Raw genomic sequence first — 21,680 nt, 5'->3', positions numbered from 1 at the left:
GCAATTTTCTGCTATACACAACCAAGTATCCACGACTTTACTTTCGACTGCTGATCTTATTTTTTTTTCCATTCCTTCATATAAATTTTGGATCACCCTCATTAAGCCTCACACTGATACCATCAAGATACCCTCCCAGACCTTCTCCATCAATAACAGCAACGATGAAATTGGACCAAAACGCATATTTGGTCCCATCAAGTTTCGCTGATGTGAGTTGAATAGTCTCCCTTATTATTCTCCACAAGCCCCAAACTACAATATCGACTGTTGCACAAGGACAAGTACAGCAAAACAAGAGCCAAATAGAAGGAGAATATGCACAAACTCAACTGTCAACACTCACACCAATCACTCAAAACAGAAAACTATATAACTACAATCAAAATGAGACTATTGGCTCCAACTACCAAACACAGATATCAACCCGACACAGGCAATCAGATGCGTAACCAGTCAAAAATCTCATACAGATTAGTGAGACATCAATCTGAATGAAAATCATGAAGAATACCACTGCCGGATATCAAGATAATCCCAAAAACAGTTCAAAACTACTTTTCGCTGATAACAATTTCCTCAAAACTTGATTAAAACCACCTCAAAATCCCAAATTTCAGTCAAGGGATGATTTCCGATCGCGATCATTCCCAATACAAGAAACGATCTGAATCAATCCAATCTAAGGACTCCAAAACAAAGAATCAAATCAGAATTTCAAAGATTTAAAAATCTGGTCTGAAATTCACGTCAAACAGGAAAAATATTGAAAAATCAAGAACAAATCTAATACTCCACCAAACCCAATGAAGTTTGATTGAAAAATCATCTAAAATCAAACCTCAATGAATCCCCAAATCAGATCAACCAAAAGCTGAAGTGACCATACAACTCTTTCCTCCAATGGCTGACATCAGCTCAGCAACAATCCCATGAACAGCAATGAAGCCAACTAAACCCTCTATGGTAACCAGGTGCCTCGTCCTCCGCATTGATTTGGCTCTGATACCATATAGTAAATCATATTACCAAGCAAGAAGAATAAGAAGAAAACACACAAGGGAAGAAAAGTTGGCTTCATTAGCAAAACAGAACGAGGGATTAACATAAAATGAGGTCGACCCCTTGGGCTACATTAGAGAAAAAAATTGGTTGACTATACCCTCTAAGTTATTTCACGAGAATACCCTTTAAGAATAAAGGTATGTTCAGCTAGGGTAGGGTATTACACAAGCCTTGTAAAATGAGCATTACATTCATTAACACATTATTATCACTATCGACGATAGATGAGCTAAAGTGCAACAGTCTCTCTCTCTTTCTCTCTTAAGCACAGTGTATAATCTGATTCAACCAACTGTTTTTTTATTTAATAGAACACAAAAAATGAATATGATATGATACAGTCCAGTTGGCATACTCATTCAACTGTACAGAGGCTATGATACAATTTAAATAAATAATGGACAAATAAATATACTACAAACAACATTATACATGTAATGGATTAGGCAAAAATTTGCTGGATGACGGTTTCTGCATTTCCATTGTACTGTGCTAGAAGTTGAATCGCATCAGACCGTGGCAAAGCAAGAAACTCCTGCAACCAATCCACAAAATAGCAAACAAAAATAATTTATCATGAAAAACTCTTACAATACAGTATTAAACGAAAGCATGCAGGAAAGTTGATCATTAAGGAGAGGCCGTAAAAGATACAAAGTAATTGAGAAACAAGAACATCTGGAAACAAGGGCTCCGCTCTACTCCAGTACCATATGAATAATGCCTCAAGATTTGTGCCCTTCAATATCAGAGACAAAATGTAGAAATAGCGAAGAGACGACCGCTCTAGCATTTGGGTCGCATCAACATTTTATATATATATATATGAGTAATGGGTAGGTGCTAAATGATACGTGCTAAATGAATTTTTCAGGGTTTTTTTGTTTTATTTTTAAATTCTGAACATACAGATGTGATCTATGCACTTGATCTTATAGGGAACAGCTCTTGAAGTGTTCGATTCCAACACATGGGTGGGTTTTCATAAGGTTCGAAAAATCAAGTCCAAAATCTTTGTAAATTTTTGAGGCTCCAAATATCATTTTTTTTCATTGAAAACACATGATCCAGGTGTGGATTCCTCGTAAATCGACCATGCCCAACGCATTTATGGGGTTGAAACTGCGAAAAAAACACTGAAAGGGCAGAAAAGCCCATTTAGCACGCATCAATTTCCAACCTACTCATTTCTCATATATATTGTTTTATTTATTTTTATTTACTCCTATTAATATACAACAAAACAACATGAGTCATGTTTTAACTTTGACTAAAAGGACCTTTAGAGGGAACCAATTATCTTTAACACCTTCAACCTACATTATATCAATTTTCTATACTGATATTATTTGACTCTAATGTTCTACTTTACTGGTGCCCCTCTCATTCTTCATTATTCCTTCTTAGTTGCTTTAACATCTACCTTAATAACACACTCCTTGTCAGTGATTTAGAAAGACTGTCTAGCAGAATAAATTGTTAGATTTTTTGAATAAAGTCTTTGTCAACTTATAGCTCCAAAAAAAGGTATTATCACATTCTTATACACGGATTCAATTAAAGAAGAACCCATTTATCACATGACACGTCCTTGGCACGACTTCACATCCAACAGCAGTCCTATCAATGATGCCTATCAAATCAACCATCTTGTTGCACAATTTGCACTGTGGCACCACAAAGTCTTCTATCTGAACAGTAACTTTGTTCTCACCTTCACCAGAGTCCCAAGCTAACTCCCCAACATTTAACTTTTTTCTTATTTTATAAGCAACGGAACATTTGTGCTGAAGAATTCTCCTCCACAGCTCTAATTTGAAATTTGTTGGTCTTCTTTAGTATGACACTTAAGTACCTTGTCACATGCAAATAATAACACATACCATGAAACATCTTTTGTAAAGTCTGTTATAAGAAATGCATGCTTAAAGTGTATCCATGATAGCTCATCCCAATTAGGAACATCATTATCTCTCTGCATATAACTTTTCACTACAGGAGCAGGATCCACTTTAAGGGGGATATGAGTAGGATGGGCTGAGGTAAACTAAGGTGCAGAACAGTGAAGCTTCGTAGACAAAGTGTGCAAGTACTATAGTTGCATCAGTGCAGGGTAACATAAGCCACACGATGTAACAAGCAGGTTTCATTTGATTTATTGGTGATTGGATAATAGAAATACCATTGGTCCTAATGATTATCACTTTCATACAAGAAAACTGGACTATCCACTGGGCCTAAGTAATCTTTAATCATAGATAGCATACAACTATTGTGAGGGAAAGGTTGGAAGATCTGGAAAAAGAACGTGAGAGCCCTGTAGATTTATTCCCATAGTTTGGTCCTTCTTAGTTAAGCATGGCTTGTTTGAATGACCGCTTTTACGTGAGAAAGGGGACCACCTTCTAAGCATAAAGTATTCTTCAATAATGATTGTGTACAAGTATCGTGAGGGAAGGATAAAAAGAACCCTATGATGGTATTGTAATAGAGAACCTGAGATCGGATGTGAACAGTCAGTTGAAGCAGCAAAGCTAAGTCTCTAACAGTGTACCTTTTGCATGATAGTTCAGCAAGAAATGGGATATATATATATATATATATATATATATATATATATATATACACACACACACACACACACGGGTACGCAAAGTACGAATGAGATGGATGTTTGTTGTCCTAACCATCCTTGGTAGTCTTGATCCCGATAAGAAGGGGGAATTATATAACAAAGTTTTCATGTTGTTGATTCCTAGGCGTAGTGCATATTTCCCTATGCCACCTATTGGTACTATCGTACTAGTACAGTAGGATTGACATGCAATACATAACCTATAGGTGTAACCTTTCGCTCAATACTTGAAACGACAATTGAAGCATTTGAGGTTGCATCAATCGAGGATACACGACATAAGGGATTGCTCTATCTCCAAACTTTACCTTCACCAAGCGTAGGTGTTTTAACAATCATTTGCTTTTCATACTGAATCGTGTCTCTTTTTTTGTAAGAATAAATAGAGTGGTAAGTAAAAAAAAGCAATCAAATCGCACCATCACTGTAATATGTAAATGCCTCTTTTTCTCCCGAAGTTGTTGGAATTATTTGTAATAAGATATTGGCTACAATTCAAGAGGTTTTATCAATAAAATTTCCTTTTACCCAAGACCTAGGCATAGTTTGCAATATATTTTATAATTATTCTCATTACCCCTCGCAGGTAAATGGTCCCACAACAAAGGAATTGTACGATAAGAAATGACAAAAAATACTAATAACTAATTATCAAATCAAAAAATGTGGATCTTTTACTCAGTCCTTTTGGGAACGGATCAACAAGGAACTATTTGAATACGGTTGGATTTTCAATTCCAATTTAGTAGTATACCAATGAACGAGACTGTTAGCTATTTAATTGAAATGCAAGAATCAAGGAATGTTTTTATGGATTCTAATACTAATATTGATAAACAATAACCCATGGTGGATATGTGAAAAAAATATTGAGACATTTCATTTCTTACAGCATTTGAAAATCAATCATTTTCTATATATCGCAGCAGTCAATTCCATTGTTGATAATCAAAAAGAAGAGAAGGAATGGATTTTTCAACCCATAAGAGTTCCTTAAAGCCAAATTCAGCTTTTTCCTTTCCATTCAGCCGGATTTCCTTTATTTCATATATCTTATAAGGATTCCACCTTCCTTCCAAAGAAATGGAAAGGACTTCTTCCACGGATCTCTCTTCTTCCTGTTCTATCTTCTTTGTTTTTGAATTTTTTTCTATTTCTACATTTCTTCTTTTCTTCCCCTTTTGAACTTTCTTTCAGTTTCTTAGTTATAATAGCTGATGGCATTCTTCCTAGATAGCAGACACAAGTGATAAATAAGAGAATCCTTGAGACAAAATTTCTCTATTTTGACAAAAGATACTTATTATATATTTCAAAAGTGCATTAGATTTCATTTTTTCCCAAGGCCAAGATAATACTAAGCCAATAGATTTTATCAATAAAATGTGACCAATTAACCTGCCAAAAAAAAACTACTTATGACAAATAAAATCTTATTGTTGCACCAAAACATAGAAATGTCGACTAATTTGGTTAATGTTGAACTTGGTAAAATAAAATGGTTGAATAATTGAACAAATTAAAATGTTTTTCTTGTGTATTCTTGATCAACCAACGTTTATAAATAGATGTAGGAAGATTTGTTTGGGAAGTAATAAGTCCCTTTGATATCTCTTCATCGGCAAAAAATTCTCGACATGAAAACATAGAGGCAAAGGGCTGATCTTTGAATAGAAAAAAATAATTGATCTGTAGGGTCCCAAATGAATTGGCTTATTCGAAAAAACCCTTGTTCTTTGAAAGATCTATCTTGTGTCTGGTAGTGCACGGTTCCACTATGAAAGAACTCTGAATCATTCTCTTGAAGTGTATCATCTTTATGATAAATGATCTTCTTGCCTCGAAATGGCCTAACCCAATAGGGAAATCCTAATCTATTGGAACTTTCGATATAATCAAATAGATTGTCATGAGGGCACCATAGTCTAGGAGCCGAAACTATGTGATTGAATAAATCCTCATCCTCTATTTGTTGCAGGTAGGGTTCATTCTCCTTCCCCTTCTTCAAACCCTGATTTGTATTTTTCATATAGAAATCTATGATTATCGATAGAACAAGATCCATTTTGCATCATATGCAGGTCAAGGGTTCCTTATCATTCCCCTTCTTCAAACCCTGATTTGTATTTTTCATATAGAAATCTCTGATCATCGATAGAACAATATCCATTTTACATCATATCTAACGAATTCCTTGGTTCGAACCGAAGAAGCAATGTCACTCGATCAATATCAAATTGATTGCATTCTATCTGTAAGTATCCCACCAAAGTGCTTTCTAATAGGCCATGAACTAGATCATAATCATTCTCAACAAATTCATAAGTGATCCAACCAGGTGGAGATCAAAGATCTTGAGTGATCGATTGGGCAGAACTCAAAAGATAAAGTATCATTAATTTCTTCATGCTCATTTCAAGTTCAAAGCAGAGTTGTCAGTCGAGGAAGCGAGAGAGGAAAGCAATTTGGGAAGTGAACGCAGAAAGCGAGGCACTTCCAAAATTTTAGCAAGCTGGAAGCGCGGGACGACTTAGAAGCGAACTGAGAATCATATCGAAAGCGAGAAGGGAAGCGACCAAGGAAGCGAGCCGAAAGCGAACCAGGATTTGAAGGAGAAACGACCTAGGATTCGAGTCGGAAGCGAATAGGAATCGGAAGGGAAGCAAAAATGTAATTATATTTTAAATAATCTACCAAAATATAAGATTTATGTGATCATTGAAAAAATAAAATATGAGTATCTAAAAATTGAATCATATATGCAAAGTGCAACCATTTAACAAATACATTTGTTGCAAGCATTTAATAAATAATATATCAAGTAAAATTCAAAATTCATATTCATGTTGCAACCATTTAAAAGGACTACCCATTACTAAAATAGCAGTGGTACAAAAGGGGCATAGAGAAAATTAAAGGATAAATAAACATATGGAAAGGGGCAGACCCGGACAGATTTGATAACTCTGATCAAGAAAACCATAAAAGAAAAATGTATCCAACATTAGTTATTAATATGGTAAGTTGGTAGGATAGCAAGCATACATAGAAGAAATGATATATTAAAAGAAAAATAATAGACGTACTTGAAGAGTACTTTAGAAACAGATCATACACGAAATTGATATGTTAAAAAATGGAACTAAAGTCAAGCAGACAATTCTAGAATATATAAGAGGAAACACCAAATTCATGTATGTTGCCAATTGCAAAAAAGCATTAAAGAAAAAAAGCAGACCATATAAACAGTGGCTACACAACAAAATTAGTTCTTTTTTTATCAATAGCATGTTGATTAGTTGATTGATCCAACACAGAAAAAAAATTTATTACTTGTCACTGTTGAGAGAGAGTGACAAACAGAGAGTATGAGAGAAAAAGAGAGCGAGAGACAAATGGGAGAGAGAGGAAGAGAGACACAGAGCGTGAGAGAAAAAGAAAGCGAGTGAGAGACAAATAGGAGATAGAGAGTGAGAGAGCGTGAAAGATAGAAAGCTAGAGAGGAAAAGAGATACTCGAGAAAGTGTGAACGACAGAAAGCCAGAGAGGAAGAGGAGAGACTCGAGAGAGCATGAGAGACAGAGAGTGTGAGAGAGACAGAGAGCATGAAACAGAGAGAGGGAGAGGAAAAGTGAGAGAGAGAGAGTAACAAATATACGAGAGAAAGAGAGCGAGTGAGATAGAGATAGAGAGAGACAAGAGAGAGAGAGGTGTACCTTGTGATTCTACCCATGAGGACTTGTCGTTGCCGGAAAATGATGGAGTGCAACAGAAAATTGAGAAAGTGAGAGAGAGAGAGAATGAGAAAAAAGGGTATTTTAAATTTCAATTCCTTTTTTGTTAAAAAATTAAAACAAGAGGTCAAAAAGGGAAGATCGCTTCACCAAAATGTGAATCGAGCTTCCCCTTTGGGGAAGAGTGCTTCCCAATTAGAGGGAATTGTGCTTCCCATTTTGGGGAAGTGTGTTTCCCAAAATAAAAGTGTGCTTCCTCGCGCGTTTCAAAAATATCGTGTTTTGCGCTTTCGAAATGCATTTCAAGGAAGTGCACTTCCCCATGCCTAATGGGTGCTTCTGGTAACCCTGGTTCAAAGTACCATTTGGACAAATAAAAATCTCCTTCGTTACATGATTCCTTCTTCATATAGATAGATATAGAATCCATGGAGAAATTACTTAGAATTTTGTGCAACAACCCTTCCTATCTGATAGAAAAAGAACTCATGAATCTGGAATGGATCTTAACTGGGATCGCAAATCCCAAGTTTGCCTACGAAGAGTTGATCTAATTGTATTACCATCTATAATTGATTTTTTTGTGTAATACTAATTGATAGGACCCCATTGATAAGTGCTACAAGATCTCATGAATTAGAACCCATGCTTATGGACCTGGATCCATTAGTATGGGACATTTTCTTTTCCAAGCGAAATCCCCTAGTATATGAAGGAATGAAAAAGTATTTTTGTTGTTGTGGAATAAGAAGCCTTCATATCTTAATGATGCATTTGATTTATTCGGAGCTCTTAGAGTGGGATCCACTTTTTGGGGAAAATGAGTCGAAGAAATAACAAGAATATTTCTAGTAGAACATCTTTCACAATCCTTAAGGAGATGGTTCACTAATAGACCGAGAGATAAGTAATTCGACTCATTCACATACAAATTATGAATGTTCGGAATATATATTATGCAAGGAGACATTGCATTTGCTACTTCTAATGGAAGGGTGATCTCAAGTCGGTCTATTTTTTGCGGCATGTACATAGTTAGCACATTCGACATAGTTAGCAGCTTTATATCAAGGTCATCATCGATATCATTACTATCATCAATATCGATATTATCAATAAGATAACCTTTATTGTCATCCAATAGCTTGTTCGAAAATGATGTAATGAAAGGAACATAGAAGTTTGTCACTCTATATTTGACAAAATATGATTGTCTAGTTCTTATAAAACCTATCACTAAAATACCCATAGAAGGAGGTAGGGCTAAGCGGAGCGAAAAGGGTTTTCCATGAGATGGGAAATGAGAACTATTAGCCCCACACGAGGATTGTGAATAAGTAATTGTCTGATAATGATCAAGGAGTGTTTGTATTTCTACTAAATAGGATCTATTGAACTCATAATTCATTAGAGACTTTTTATGAATGCCAACTAAGTATCACAAGTAAATGGATCATGGTCAATCATTTGATAACTGTAGTCATTCTTTGATAAATGATCACTATGAGTCAAACTCAATAGAATTTGATCAATCCTTTTTTCTATTGTTAAGGTGCATAATTGAACTAAGAATTCTCTTTCTCCACCATCAATCAAATCAATGTTCGCGACTCAGGATTTTATTAGATCATCAATCTAATCATTGTTCACATTTTTTCCTTATCAATGAATAGATTTCTTTACTTGTATGACTTAGATGACTAGTGTTTCTTGAAAAGTGATTGGATTGATGGGATTTGGTATGATACTTATGGGATAGATCATAGATGATATCGATGAGATTGATATTCAAATCTTCTTAAAACATATTGATTTGACCCCATAAGTGGGACCACCAACCAATAGCATGTTTGTTAAAATGTATACTCAAAAACTTTATTGTAAGTATAAATATATATACTTATATACATAGAGATACGTATACATATATTATATGTATACGTATCTCTATATATAAGTATATATATTTATATATTTTCCCCTTTTTTCTTTTACACAAAAAGGGCATTTCTGTCATTTCACATCTTGCGCATATTCCATTTGGAATATGCTGTATTTCTTTTCTTATTTTTTATAATCCTTTGTTTAATTTTATTTTTTATTTTTGTAAAAGGTGCATTGGGGGTCCCCCCAATAGAGTCGTTGGGGGGCCCCCAATGGTCACAATTGTGACCGTTGGGGGGCCCCCAATGGTCACAATTGTGACCGTTGGGGGCTCCCCAACGACTCCTTTGGGGAGCCCCCCTTTGCACCCCATTGCTCTTGTATAAATAGGGGTGTTCCCCCTTGTTGTAAAATAAGCTTGAGAGTCTCAAGCATTTGCTCCTTTTTTATGAAATACATGCATTATTGCATGTTTATTATTTATACGCTTTTTACGTATTTTGTTCAAGTGTTTTCGTGCACTTCTTTTATAAAGTATTTATGCTTGTATGCGTATTGTCTCTTCATAGACAATTTTACATGGTATCAGAGCAAGGTTAGTATTTGAAGATCGTGGGATTCTTCGTTTTTCGAGTGCCTCGAAAACCGTGCCTTCGGATCTTTAAAGGTTGAAGTGGTGGATCTTGCTTCTCAAATATTTTAGAAGGATCTTGTGCAAGCTAGAAGTTGAAACATTGTGTTGGTACGTCCTTTTTCTCCTCTTCTTTACTCATTAATGGGTGAGAAAGAGTCTCACTTTGCTCTTGGGTTCAAGTTAAATGGCTCCAACTATCATATTTGGGCCGGGAACATGGAGGCTCACATAAAAGGAAAAGGATTATGGGGTTATGTGCAAGGTACAATTCCGAAACCGGAACCCAAGATAACTGTGATGGACGGAAGTGAAATCAAGATTCTTGAGGGAGAGGAAAGGATCAAAGCTCTTGAAGAATACTCCAAGAAGCACGCCGAATGGGAAATGAAGAACTTCAAGATTCTTTCTTGGTTCTTCGCATCGGTCGAAACAAAGATTAATGCCAACATCATCAAGTTCAAAAAAGCATCGAAAGCTTGGCATTATCTCGAGAAAATGTATACATCAAGAGATCTATCCCATAAGTATTACCTTCAAAAGAAGGCCCTCTCCCTTACTCAAGGTGAAATGTCTATTAGGGAATATGTTGTCGGCCTTTCCTCCATTTGGGATGAGCTTTCCATGCTTGAACCAAAATGGAGTGGAGAGGCAATTGAACTCCGTCACAAGCAACTTGAAGAAGATCGGTTCTTCAATTTTTTGAATGGGTTAAGACTGGAATTTGAGCAAATAAGGGCGTCTCTTCTATCCTCATTTACTCCTCCCTCTTTTGAAGATGTTCTCACCAAATTAAGTGGTCAGGAGACTCGTATGAGTTTATGTAAACAAGGATCAAATATTCTTGCGGTTCCTTATGAAGAAAACAATGAGGTCAATGTTGTATCAAGACCCGAAAGTAATGTAAAGACCTATCGTCCTCCTCATTTCAAATCACAAAATCAAGGAGGAGATGGTGGACAAAGAGGAAAGAGGGACTATAGCAAGATTATTTGTCATTTTTGTAAAAAACCGGGGCATATCAAGCCCATATGTCAAAAATGGAAGAAGCTTCTCACCATGGCTACCACCGATGTACCACAAAAGGAAGAGGCATCATCAAGTGGGTCACTCTCTTTAAATCAAATAGTAGAAGCCCTTCAACCTCTTCTCAAGGGAGCTACATCTGGTGCCGTCGTGTCTACTTCTTCCATTCCAGGTAAAGTCTCTTGGCTTTTGGACTCAGGTGCATCTTTTCATATGTCCCCAAACATGTTTTCACTTTCCGATTACTCAAAAAATGTTTCTCCGTCCTTTGTTTCCACTGCGGATGGAACCTCTCTTGAAATTAAAGGAATAAGTAATTTTGAAACTCAAGATTTTTTCATTCCAAAAATTAGATTTATACCTAAACTAAACTTCAACCTTCTCTTTGTTTCTCAACTCTCGGACCATGGTTGCGATATTAAATTTTCATGTGATAAATGTTTAATACAGGATCGTCGGTCCGGGAAATTGATTGGGGAAGGCTTTAAAAAAGGAGACCTATACTATATGGAATCTCTTCAAGTTCCAAAATCTTTTTGTATTGTTGCCCGGAACAAAGATATAAATATGTGGCACAAAAGACTTGGTCATCCTAATATCACCAAGTTATCTTATTTACATTTTGCGAAGGATCTATGTAAAAGTTCATTTTCCTATAATGATTGTATTCTCGAAAAATTGCAAAGTTTACCTTTTGAGCAAAGAACTATGTTCTCATCTAAAACCTTCGAAATTGTTCATTCCGATGTTTGGGGACCCGCACCTGTTGTTTCAAAAGGACGCTTTTCTTATTATGTTATTTTTGTGGATGATTTCTCCAAATATTCATGGATCTATTTTCTCAAGTTCAAACATGAAGTTTTTACGTGTTTTAAAACCTTCCATTCAATGATCGAGAATCAATTCAACAGTAATATAAAGATTTTTCGAAGTGATTCTGGAGGAGAATATCTCTCTAACCAATTTAAAGTATATCTTGAGGATCACGGAATTATTCACCAAAGGTCTTGTCCTAAAACCCCTCAACAGAATGGGTTGGCCGAAAGAAAACACAGGCACATCATTGAGACCACTAGGACACTTCTTATTTCCCAAAACATTCCTAAAAATTTTTGGGCTGAAGCAGCTCTTGCTTTTGTTTATCTGATAAATCGTTTACCATCTAGGATATTAGGGAAAATATCCCCCTTTGAGATCTTATATAAGCTTGAACCTGATTATAATAGGTTACGAGTTTTTGGGTGTAAGTGCTTTATACTTACGGATAAAAATGATAAGCTCTCTCCCAAAGCTATCACATGCGTCTTTCTTGGGTATTCTGAAACTCAAAAAGGGTTTCGTTGCTATGATCTTCGAGATGATAAGTTATATATCTCTAGAAATGTAACGCTTTTAGAAAATGAAAGTGAATTTGAAAAAAATGTTTCTCAACAAGAAAATTTTGACTACTTATTCCTTTTTGACTTATTGACTAGTAATGATGATATATCTAGTGATGATGTATCATCAAACCATGATGAGGAAAATGATGGTGATGTTGAAGAACATAACCCACTCAATGAACATGAAAACAGGATTTCAAGTGATCCAATAACTTACTCACGTAGAAACCAAGACACCTTTAGAAGTGTCATTGATCAATATAGTGAGTTTGTTCCTGCTCTCGATCACCGAAGATCTGAGAGGAATAGGAGACCTCCAACTCGTTTTGTCTCTTTTGATTCATTTTCACCCCGGTATAGGGCTTGTCTTAGTGCCATTCACTCTTATTTTGAGCCAAGGAATTTTGAAGAAGCTAAAAAATGTATAGAATGGCAAGAAGCCATGCAAAATGAACTTAATGCTCTTAAAAGGACTGAAACTTGAGATTTCCAAACTCTACCCATAGGAAAGAAAACTATAGGTTATCGATGGGTTTTTAAGGTTAAAACTAAGAGCGACGGATCCCTAGAAAGGTATAAAGCTCGCCTAGTTGCAAAAGGGTATGGGCAAGAGTATGGGATTGATTATGAAGAAACTTTTGCTCCTGTAGCCCGAATGGTTACAGTTAGATGTCTTATTACTATTGCATCTATTAAAAATTGGAACATTTTTCAAATGGATGTGAAAATGTTTTTTTAAATGGTGATCTTAACGAAGAAGTGTATATGGATGCTCCATCAGGTATAAAGATTCCTAAAGATAAAGTTCTTCGTCTTCGAAAGGCCCTCTATGGTTTGAAACAGGCTCCCAAAGCCTGGTATGACAGATTTACCAGTGTAATGCTGGAAAATGGTTTCTCCTCATGTTATACTGACACTGCTCTATTTACTAGAAAATCTAATGCAGGAATTGTGATATTATTACTCTATGTTGAAGACATGCTAATTACAGGTGATGATGTTCAAGGAGTCAAGGGTATTAAATCCGTCTTGACTTCAAAATTTGAGATGTCAGACTTGGGTTTTCTGACATATTTTCTTGGAATTGAGGTTGTTTATTCGCAACGTGGTTATTTTCTATCCCAGTCTAAACTTGCTTGTGAGATTATTGACAAATCAGGGATTTCTGATGACAAAGTATGCGAAACTCTTGAAGTTGTGGGAGCAAAAATGAAGATTGACGATGGTGTTCCTTTAACCGATCCTACTCCTTACAGGCAGTTGGTAGGGTCTTTAATGTATCTTAGCATTACTCGACCTGATTTATCACATGCTATACACATCGCTAGTCAATTTCAGCACGCTCCCACAACCGTTCATATGAGTGTTGTTCTTCGCATCATCAGATACTTGAAGGGCACAGTAAATAAGGGAGTATTTTTATCTTCTTCTTCTGATTTAAAATTAATTGCTTATACTGACTCAGATTGGGGAGGTGACCCTAGTAACCGTCACTCCACCACTGGTTTTTGTGTTTTCTTAGGTGAGTCTTTGATTTTATGGCGATGTAAAAAGCAACAAAAGGTCTCTCTGTCATCTACTGAAGTCGAATACAGAGCCATGGCATCCACTACCATGGAAATTGTATGGATTTGACACCTTTTGAAAGATATAGGTGTGCTTATCAGAGAGCCAACAAAGCTATGCTGTGACAATAAAAGTGCAATCTATATTGCCAAAAATCACACCTTTCATGAGCGAACAAAGCATATAGAGATGGACTGTCATTATGTCAGGGAAGAATACTTGAAGAAGGTCATTGATTTACCATACGTGACGTCTGAGTATCAACTTGCGGACTTCTTCACCAAAGCTCTTTGTTCGCCCAGATTTCATTTCCTTCTTGATAAACTTGTGGTTATCGCACCGTAAGTTTGAGGGGGGGTGTTAAAATGTATACTCAAAAACTTTATTGTAAGTATAAATATATATACATATATAGATAGAGATACATATACATATATTATATGTATACGTATCTCTATATATAAGTATATATATTTATATATTTTTCCTTTTTCTCTTTTACCCAAAAAGGGTATTTCTGTCATTTCACATCTTGCGCATATTCCATTTGGAATATGTTGTATTTCTTTTCTTATTTTTTGTAATCCTTTTTTTTATTTTATTTTTTGTAAAAGGTGCATTGGGGGTCCCCCCAATAGAGTCGTTGGGGGCTCCCCAACGACTCCTTTGGGGAGCCCCCCTTTGCACCCCATTGCTCTGGTATAAATAGGGGTGTTCCCCCTTGTTGTAAAATAAGCTTGAGAGTCTCAAGCATTTGCTCATTTTTATGAAATACATGCATTATTGCATGTTTATTTATTATACGCTTTTTGCGTATTTTGTTCAAGTGTTGTGAGAGTGTTTTTGTGCACTTCTTTTATAAAGTATTTAGGCTTGTATGCCTATTGTCTCTTCATAAACAATTTTACAATGTTACAACCAGAAGCAGAACTCTTTATTTCTTCCATATATATATATATATATATATATATATATATATATATATATATATATATATATATAGGATTTTGAAAACCTACCCACTAAAAAACTATGCCAACCCTACCACCACACGTTTTATTAGAATTTTGTTGTTTTTTTCAAAATTTTGACCGTACATATGTGATTTATAAGTTTGTTTTGATAGGAATCAGTTCTTGGAGCATTTGATTATGATACATGGATAGATTTTTATAAATTTCAAAAATCAATGGCATACAATTTTCATAAATTTTTGAGGCTCCAAATATCATTTTTTCTATCCAAAATTCATGATCGAAGTGTCGATTTATAGTAAATCAATCATGTTGAACACATGTACAGTCAGAATTTTGAAAAAAAAAACATAAAACAATGTCCAGTGGGTAGGGTTGGCATGGTTTTTGGTGGGTAGGTTTTCATTCCTATATATATATATATATAAGACAACATCAATGTGCCCATTTTAGAAGCCTTTACTACATGTTTACTAACATCAATTCCTTTAATACTATCCTGGCCATTATCTAATGATAAAAAACATATGAAAATTTTCCCTTTTCCTTCCAAAAAATTCAACAAATAACCTCAATAGCAAAATGACACATCTTGTTGACCTCCTTAACATAAAGGCAAATTGGTTCTCAAAAATATATGAATTTCTTCCTGTATGACACCATTATTGTCTCATAAAACCTCATATCATGCAATTTAAATCAACATTCATAGTGTTTAGTGAAATCCTGAGTATCTCCACTCATGTGGCCTAAGATGGTCTTCATCCACCAGTTAGAAATGTGCTTGTTGAGGATCTCCTTGAATAGTCCAACTGGACATGTAAGCCCTATGTTTCCCCATTTAGACTATGCCTCCATATAAATATGATGTGAATCTGATTCTCATTATTTTCATCATTAGTGCCTTCTTCAATTTTGCTTTGATCAATTGTTCCCTAATCATGTTCTCCGTCTTGGTCTCCTTCATTCTTTGATTCTTCATTTTACACATTAGAATATCTTTAATCATTCATTTCATCCTTTATCAAAACCATTGGTGCTGCCCTGCATATGTAATCTGTCATCAAGATCCATAGTACTGTTCTCCAATCATCACAAGCTTGCAGAAATCATAACATAGTTTATGTACGATTACCCCAAAGATTCACCATGTTTTTAATCAGAGTTACCAGTCGAGGAAGCGGGAAGCGAGGCACTTTCAAAATTTTAGGAAGCGGGAAATGTGGGATGACTTAGAAGAAAATTATGAACCGTCTCGGAAGCGAACCGGAAGCGAACCGGAAGCGACCTAGGAAGCAAACTGGAAGAGAGGGGGAAGCGAAAAAAATAAAATTACAAAAAAAAAAATGAAAAAAATGGGGAAGTGCGCTTCCCATTTATGGGAACCGCGCTTCCCAAAAAAAGCGTGCTTCCCTTCACGTTTTGGAAGCGCGACGTTTCGCGCTTCCGAAATGCGCTTCGGGGAAGCATGCTTCCCCATGCACCTAGGCGCTTCCGGTAACTCTGTTTTTAATCCACCTTTTTCCTCCACCCATTGCACTATTGGTCTATGTTTTATTTCAGATTGTATGACTCAGATTCAAGAGTTCTACAAGTTTATAAAAAGTCATTGATACTTTGGATCAAGATATCATATTATATGCATGTTAAATCCACTTAAGCATACATTATTTGCAGCCAATGAAATGCTAAACTAAGCAGAAAAATGAAAAACATGTATTCGGGAACAAAACAAATAATACTCACCATGACTTTAAGTATAGCAGTTTCCTCACATATGACATCTCTGGATAACCCTCGAGTTTGATCACTATTGTCTGTTTGCCTTTTGTTGCTTAACGAGATGGTAACTTGAGAAGACCCATAACTGCTAGTGGTAGGAGCGACTTTTGAATTAACATCAACAAGCAAAGGAGCATCAATTTCTTTCAAGTGATCTATCTTTAGGAGCCCCTCGAAGTGGTCGTTACACATTTGAAGCTTAAACCACTCATCGTGTGTGAAAAGTGTTGCCCTCACTATCTTCATAAGCTGTGGTTCTTCAATACCAAAGCTCCTACCAATTGCATCCTACATCAAATCATTGAACGAAAATTCAGGTACCCACAAACTATCAAATTAAGTCAAATGAAAACTTAACCCTCATCTTTTACCCGAAAGTTATCTTAGGTTACATCCAGTAAAAGTTACTATGCAATCAAACAGTGTGCATAAGCACTAAACGGCCAACAAAATACAGCTGAAAGAAAGCTCAATAAAATGGGAAAAAAATAACATTTCATTTTTTTAAACAAATATGCACTCCTTGGACATGAGCAAACATAATGGATAGAATGAGAAGATAAATAGTCAAACCATACAGCATTATATCTCAGGCATATGCATACATGCACATCAGTATGTTAGAGAGAGAGAGACCTGAAGCGATGTTGCAAGGTTGGACAGAGAGATAGGTTTTGCATGAATTTCTTCCTTCGGTCTGAGCAATATCAACAAAGTCTCTTTCAGTGGCTTCAGCAGAGCTGTATTATTTGCAGCAATTGGACCCAAGTAAGAGCATGCTACTCTGAGAGCATTAGCATGCTCCCCACATTCAACCAGCTTCAGAAATTCAACCTGATAACAGTATCACAACTTTCTCAGTTTCAATACAATGCATAAGTTCCATTTCATGCAAATCATTCACATGCAATCTTTCACATTTTTACCTGCTTCAACTGAAACAGTAGAACTTGGTTTTGCTCAAAAAAGTTGGAATCCAACAAATTAACTTCTTCAACCACCTTTGTAGTCATTCCCATTCTAGCAAGTTCCTTGATCCCTAAGATTATGTCATACTTGTTTAGATCTTTATTTTTCAAACTGTCAATGCCAGCATCTTTTGCACCAACCTGTACAATAAGAAAACCTCAATAAAATAAGGGGAAAAAACAGTCAACATTGTTTCAGGTGTAGAAGTTTACATACCCCGTCACCCTCGAAGCTTTTTGTACTGTCAGGTAAAATATGATTTTTACTGTCCTCGGAGAATAAAACCTCAGGAACAATTCCTTCTGGCTTCTCAACTCTACCTCTCCATCTCTTGTGTCTGGCCCTCTCTCTTGATCCATGCCATCCACAAGAAATTTTTCTTGGATGGTTTTCAGCTTGGTGTGATTCACTGGTGCTGCAATCTTCCTGATCATCCATTATCTCATCTACCGACCTCAATTCAGCATCAGCATCTCTTGTACTCGGAGATGAATTTATTTCTGGCACATCTTCCTTATTAACACCATCAACGGAGCTTTCCCCATCAAAATGACCCATTCCACAGTCCATGGTTAATGAAGAATTTTCTCTCAAAGAACTACACTCAAGCTCCGGTGAACATGCTTTCATGGTTTGATAACAGCCATGCATATTCAAGCCTGGAAGTGAGAAGTAAGCATGTTTCCAGTTAAAAGAATTCACATTTTCCATGCTCATAAGCAAGAGTTTCCAATGCTATAATTTAACACTTTACCTGATGCTGATGTAATTCCAATATCCAGCAGTCCTCTGTAGACACAATACTCATAAACAAGTTTGTCAAGCATTGGAACATCCAGTTTCATCCGGCACAGTTCATTCTGTAAAAGGCTAAACATGTGAGATATGTTGCAATAACAAGATCTTCCCATTCTAATACAATACGGGCACAATCTCAGAGGTTCTAGGTCCACTAAGATAACAAGACAGTGAAAAACCAAGGCCAGTATGCCAAGGTGCTCAGACCACCATGCAGTTAAACCTTATGTCTTCTGGTGCTTTTTAACGTTAGATATAAATCCCCAAACCTATAAAATAAAATAAAGAGATTGACAAAGGTAGCAAATCAGGAATGGTCTAGAGTTCCATATTCAAAGGAAATTTATACAAGAATCAACTGTGAAAAAACTAGTCCGCTTTTTTGTGCTTAGGGACCATGTGAATTACTAAAATCCCAGCTAAATTTCAGCTACTTGCATTGATTGGGAAGAAAACTTGGATGGACTTCCAGTTAGAATCTGCAAATCAGCACCAAGTCCTTTCCAGATAAGCCAGATAAACATGGCTAATGTAAGCGTGGAGACACGCAAACACAGTAGTCAGTACAGTAATTTATAACTTTTTTTTGCTAGGCCAAGAGAAAACCCCCACATTGTTAAAATATGAAACACATCTTTATTGTACATATGATTCTTTATAAGGGTAAATCTGTATTTTTCCTTTTATTGTATTATAGTTATGCTATAAAGGCTTTTTAGTCTTTGTACCTGTAGGGTATGGGGTTGACCCTTTTTATTGTTGTATCTTCTCATTTTTCATTTAAGGAAGCATTAAGTTTGCTCTCATGTGTTCTTGCCCTTTTTTCTTCTTCTTGATTCTCTAATCTGATAAACGATTTATGATTGCTCATATGGTATCAGAGCCATAGGAGCATCCAGAAGAAGAGTGTGAACATACTGAAGGGGAGTTTGGGGCTTCATCGGTGTATCGAGAATAATGTGTTGCTGACATCAGCAAGGGCTGCGACAAGGTGATGTTCTGTTGATTTGAGCCTAGATTCTGATAGATTGCGATTTTAGAAGCCCAAGGAATAAAAAATCGCACTCATCGGAGGTAAATTGGATTTCTATGATTTTTCCAAGGATTTTTTGGAAATTGCATAATACAGTGACAATATTTGTATTTTTTTTTTTTTTTGGGGGGGGGGGGGGTGTACTGCCTACACCACCTAGGCCCCGCCTAGGCTTTTTAGGGGTTCACTGCCTAGGCTCCACCTGTTAAAAATAAAAACCTATAACATGTACAGTAACTAGGTTTTTTTATTTTTTAACTTTTTCAGATTGTTTGGTTTGTATTGAACTAGTCAAACTATTGACCAAGTCAATACAAAGAGAGTCGTTGGACTCCCAAGGGCTCTAAATAGAGCCATTGCCCAACGACTCTCTATTCCTCCCTTTCTTTTGTGTATAAATATGGGGCATTGCCCCCCACTCAAGTAAGCTTTTTAGTATGGATTACAATCAATAAACTCATTATTTTTTCTCTTGTTCTTAAACCCATTTAGTGGGTATTTGTGTAAGAACCTTTTTTGTGGTTAGAGTGTTCATTTCGGTATTTTAGTGGAACTCTTTGAGTGTCCATTGTTGGCGTGTGCCACTCCAAATTTAAAAGTGTTTGAGCTCTTTTATACTTTCTATTCGAAGTGTTCGTGATTGGTGACATTTTCATGGTGGTAAAGTGCTTGTGACTTCTCTTATTTTTTTCCTTCCTCTTCTCTATTCTTCTCTTCTTTTTTCAACCTTGTAAAAATGAATGACAATGATAATGTCACCATAAAACCCATTAAGCTCAAGGACTCCAATTATGTAATATGGGCTTCAATTATGAAGCATCTTATATGGAGAAAAGGGTTACGAGGATTAGTGGATGAGACTGATCTGGAACCTAAACTAATCCTTACCAAAGTAGAAGGTGAGAAAGAGGTACCTTTTGGGGAGGTTAAGAAAAATAAGACAATAACCACTTATGAAAAGAAGTGGAAGGAATGGAGATTAGGACATACCAAGATCATGTCTTGGCTCATTAGTTGCGTCGACATCAAGAAATGTTCTAAGTCTTGCAAAATTTGAACATGCAAACAATGCATGGGATTATCTTAAGAGAATATACTCTATTAAAGATATTGCACATGTGTGCAACTTACAATATAAGGTACGAAATTGTAAAAATGTCTACGAAGAGACAATACGCATACAAGCACTAGTACTTCACAAAAGATGTGCACAAAGACGCTCAAAGCACACTTGAACAAATACGCAAAAGCGTAAAATAATGCAAACATGTGTGACCGTTGGGGGCTCCTAACGACTCCTTTGGGAGCCCCCAAGGTGGCACAAAAACCACAAATAAAAAAATGAAAAAGATAAAAAATAAAAAAAAAAGGAAAAAAGAATTACAATCATATTCCTAAGTGGAATATGCGTAAAAAGGGAAAATACAAAAATACCCTTTTCGGGTATTAAGACTAAAATATATATATATATATATGTATATAATATCTCTATATATATACTAATATATACGTACATAAGGATTACATTTTTAACACCCCCACCCCTCAAACCTACTGTGCGATAACCGCAAGTTTGCCCAAAAGAAAATGAAAACGAGGGGAGCAAAGTGCCTTAGTGAAGAAGTCCGCTAGTTGATATTCCGATGTCAACTATGGTAGATTGATGATTCTTTTTAAATATTATTCCCGAACATAGTGGCAGTCCATCTTTATGTGCTTCGTGCGCTATGGAAGGTATGATTGTCGGCGATGTATATCGCACTCTTATTGTCACAACATAACTTTGTTGGTTCTAGAATATGAACTCCCATATCTTCTAGCAGTCACCGAATCCATACTATTTCCATGGTTGTGGATGTCATGGCTCTATACTCAGCTTCGGTGGAGGACAAAGAGACTTTTTGTTGCATCTTACACCTCCAAGAGACCAGTGATTCACCTAAAAAGACAGAAACCAGTGGTGGAGTGACGATTATTAGGGTCACCTCCCCAATCAGAGTCAATATACGCAATTAAATTTAATTCAGAGGATGAGAAAAAAAATACTCTCTTATTTGTTGTTCCTTTTATATATCCGATGATTCGAAGGACTACACTCATGTGAACCGATGTAGGAGCATGTTGGAATTCACTTGCAATGTGAACTGCATGAGATATATCAAGCCTAGTGATGTTAAGATACATCAATGACCCAACCAACT

The 21,680-nt window shown here is 36.1% G+C and overlaps 1 protein-coding gene across 2 annotated transcripts in view; it reads right to left on the bottom strand.

Moving 5' to 3' along the window:
- Window positions 1-1,348: 1,348 nt before the first annotated feature.
- The window catches only part of LOC149816449 (uncharacterized), a 61,834-nt gene continuing 41,502 nt past the window's right edge, over window positions 1,349-21,680 (bottom strand). For both annotated transcript variants that reach the window (XM_089987165.1, XM_089987166.1), the window contains 6 exons: window positions 18,403-18,508; window positions 17,865-18,307; window positions 17,606-17,788; window positions 17,316-17,513; window positions 16,644-16,967; window positions 1,349-1,600 (listed from right to left, as the gene is read on the bottom strand). In XM_089987165.1, coding sequence (XP_089843291.1) covers window positions 1,508-1,600; window positions 16,644-16,967; window positions 17,316-17,513; window positions 17,606-17,788; window positions 17,865-18,307; window positions 18,403-18,508 — 1,347 coding nt within the window. In that variant the 3' untranslated portion in view covers window positions 1,349-1,507. The remainder of the gene's footprint in view (window positions 1,601-16,643; window positions 16,968-17,315; window positions 17,514-17,605; window positions 17,789-17,864; window positions 18,308-18,402; window positions 18,509-21,680) is intronic.

The sequence above is a fragment of the Nuphar pumila genome, chromosome 14, assembly GCF_984573655.1.
Source record: "Nuphar pumila chromosome 14, dmNupPumi1.hap1.1, whole genome shotgun sequence".
Taxonomy (NCBI): Eukaryota; Viridiplantae; Streptophyta; class Magnoliopsida; order Nymphaeales; family Nymphaeaceae; genus Nuphar; species Nuphar pumila.
Note: the sequence above shows the minus strand (reverse complement) of the source record. Positions and strands in the feature narration are given on the sequence as shown.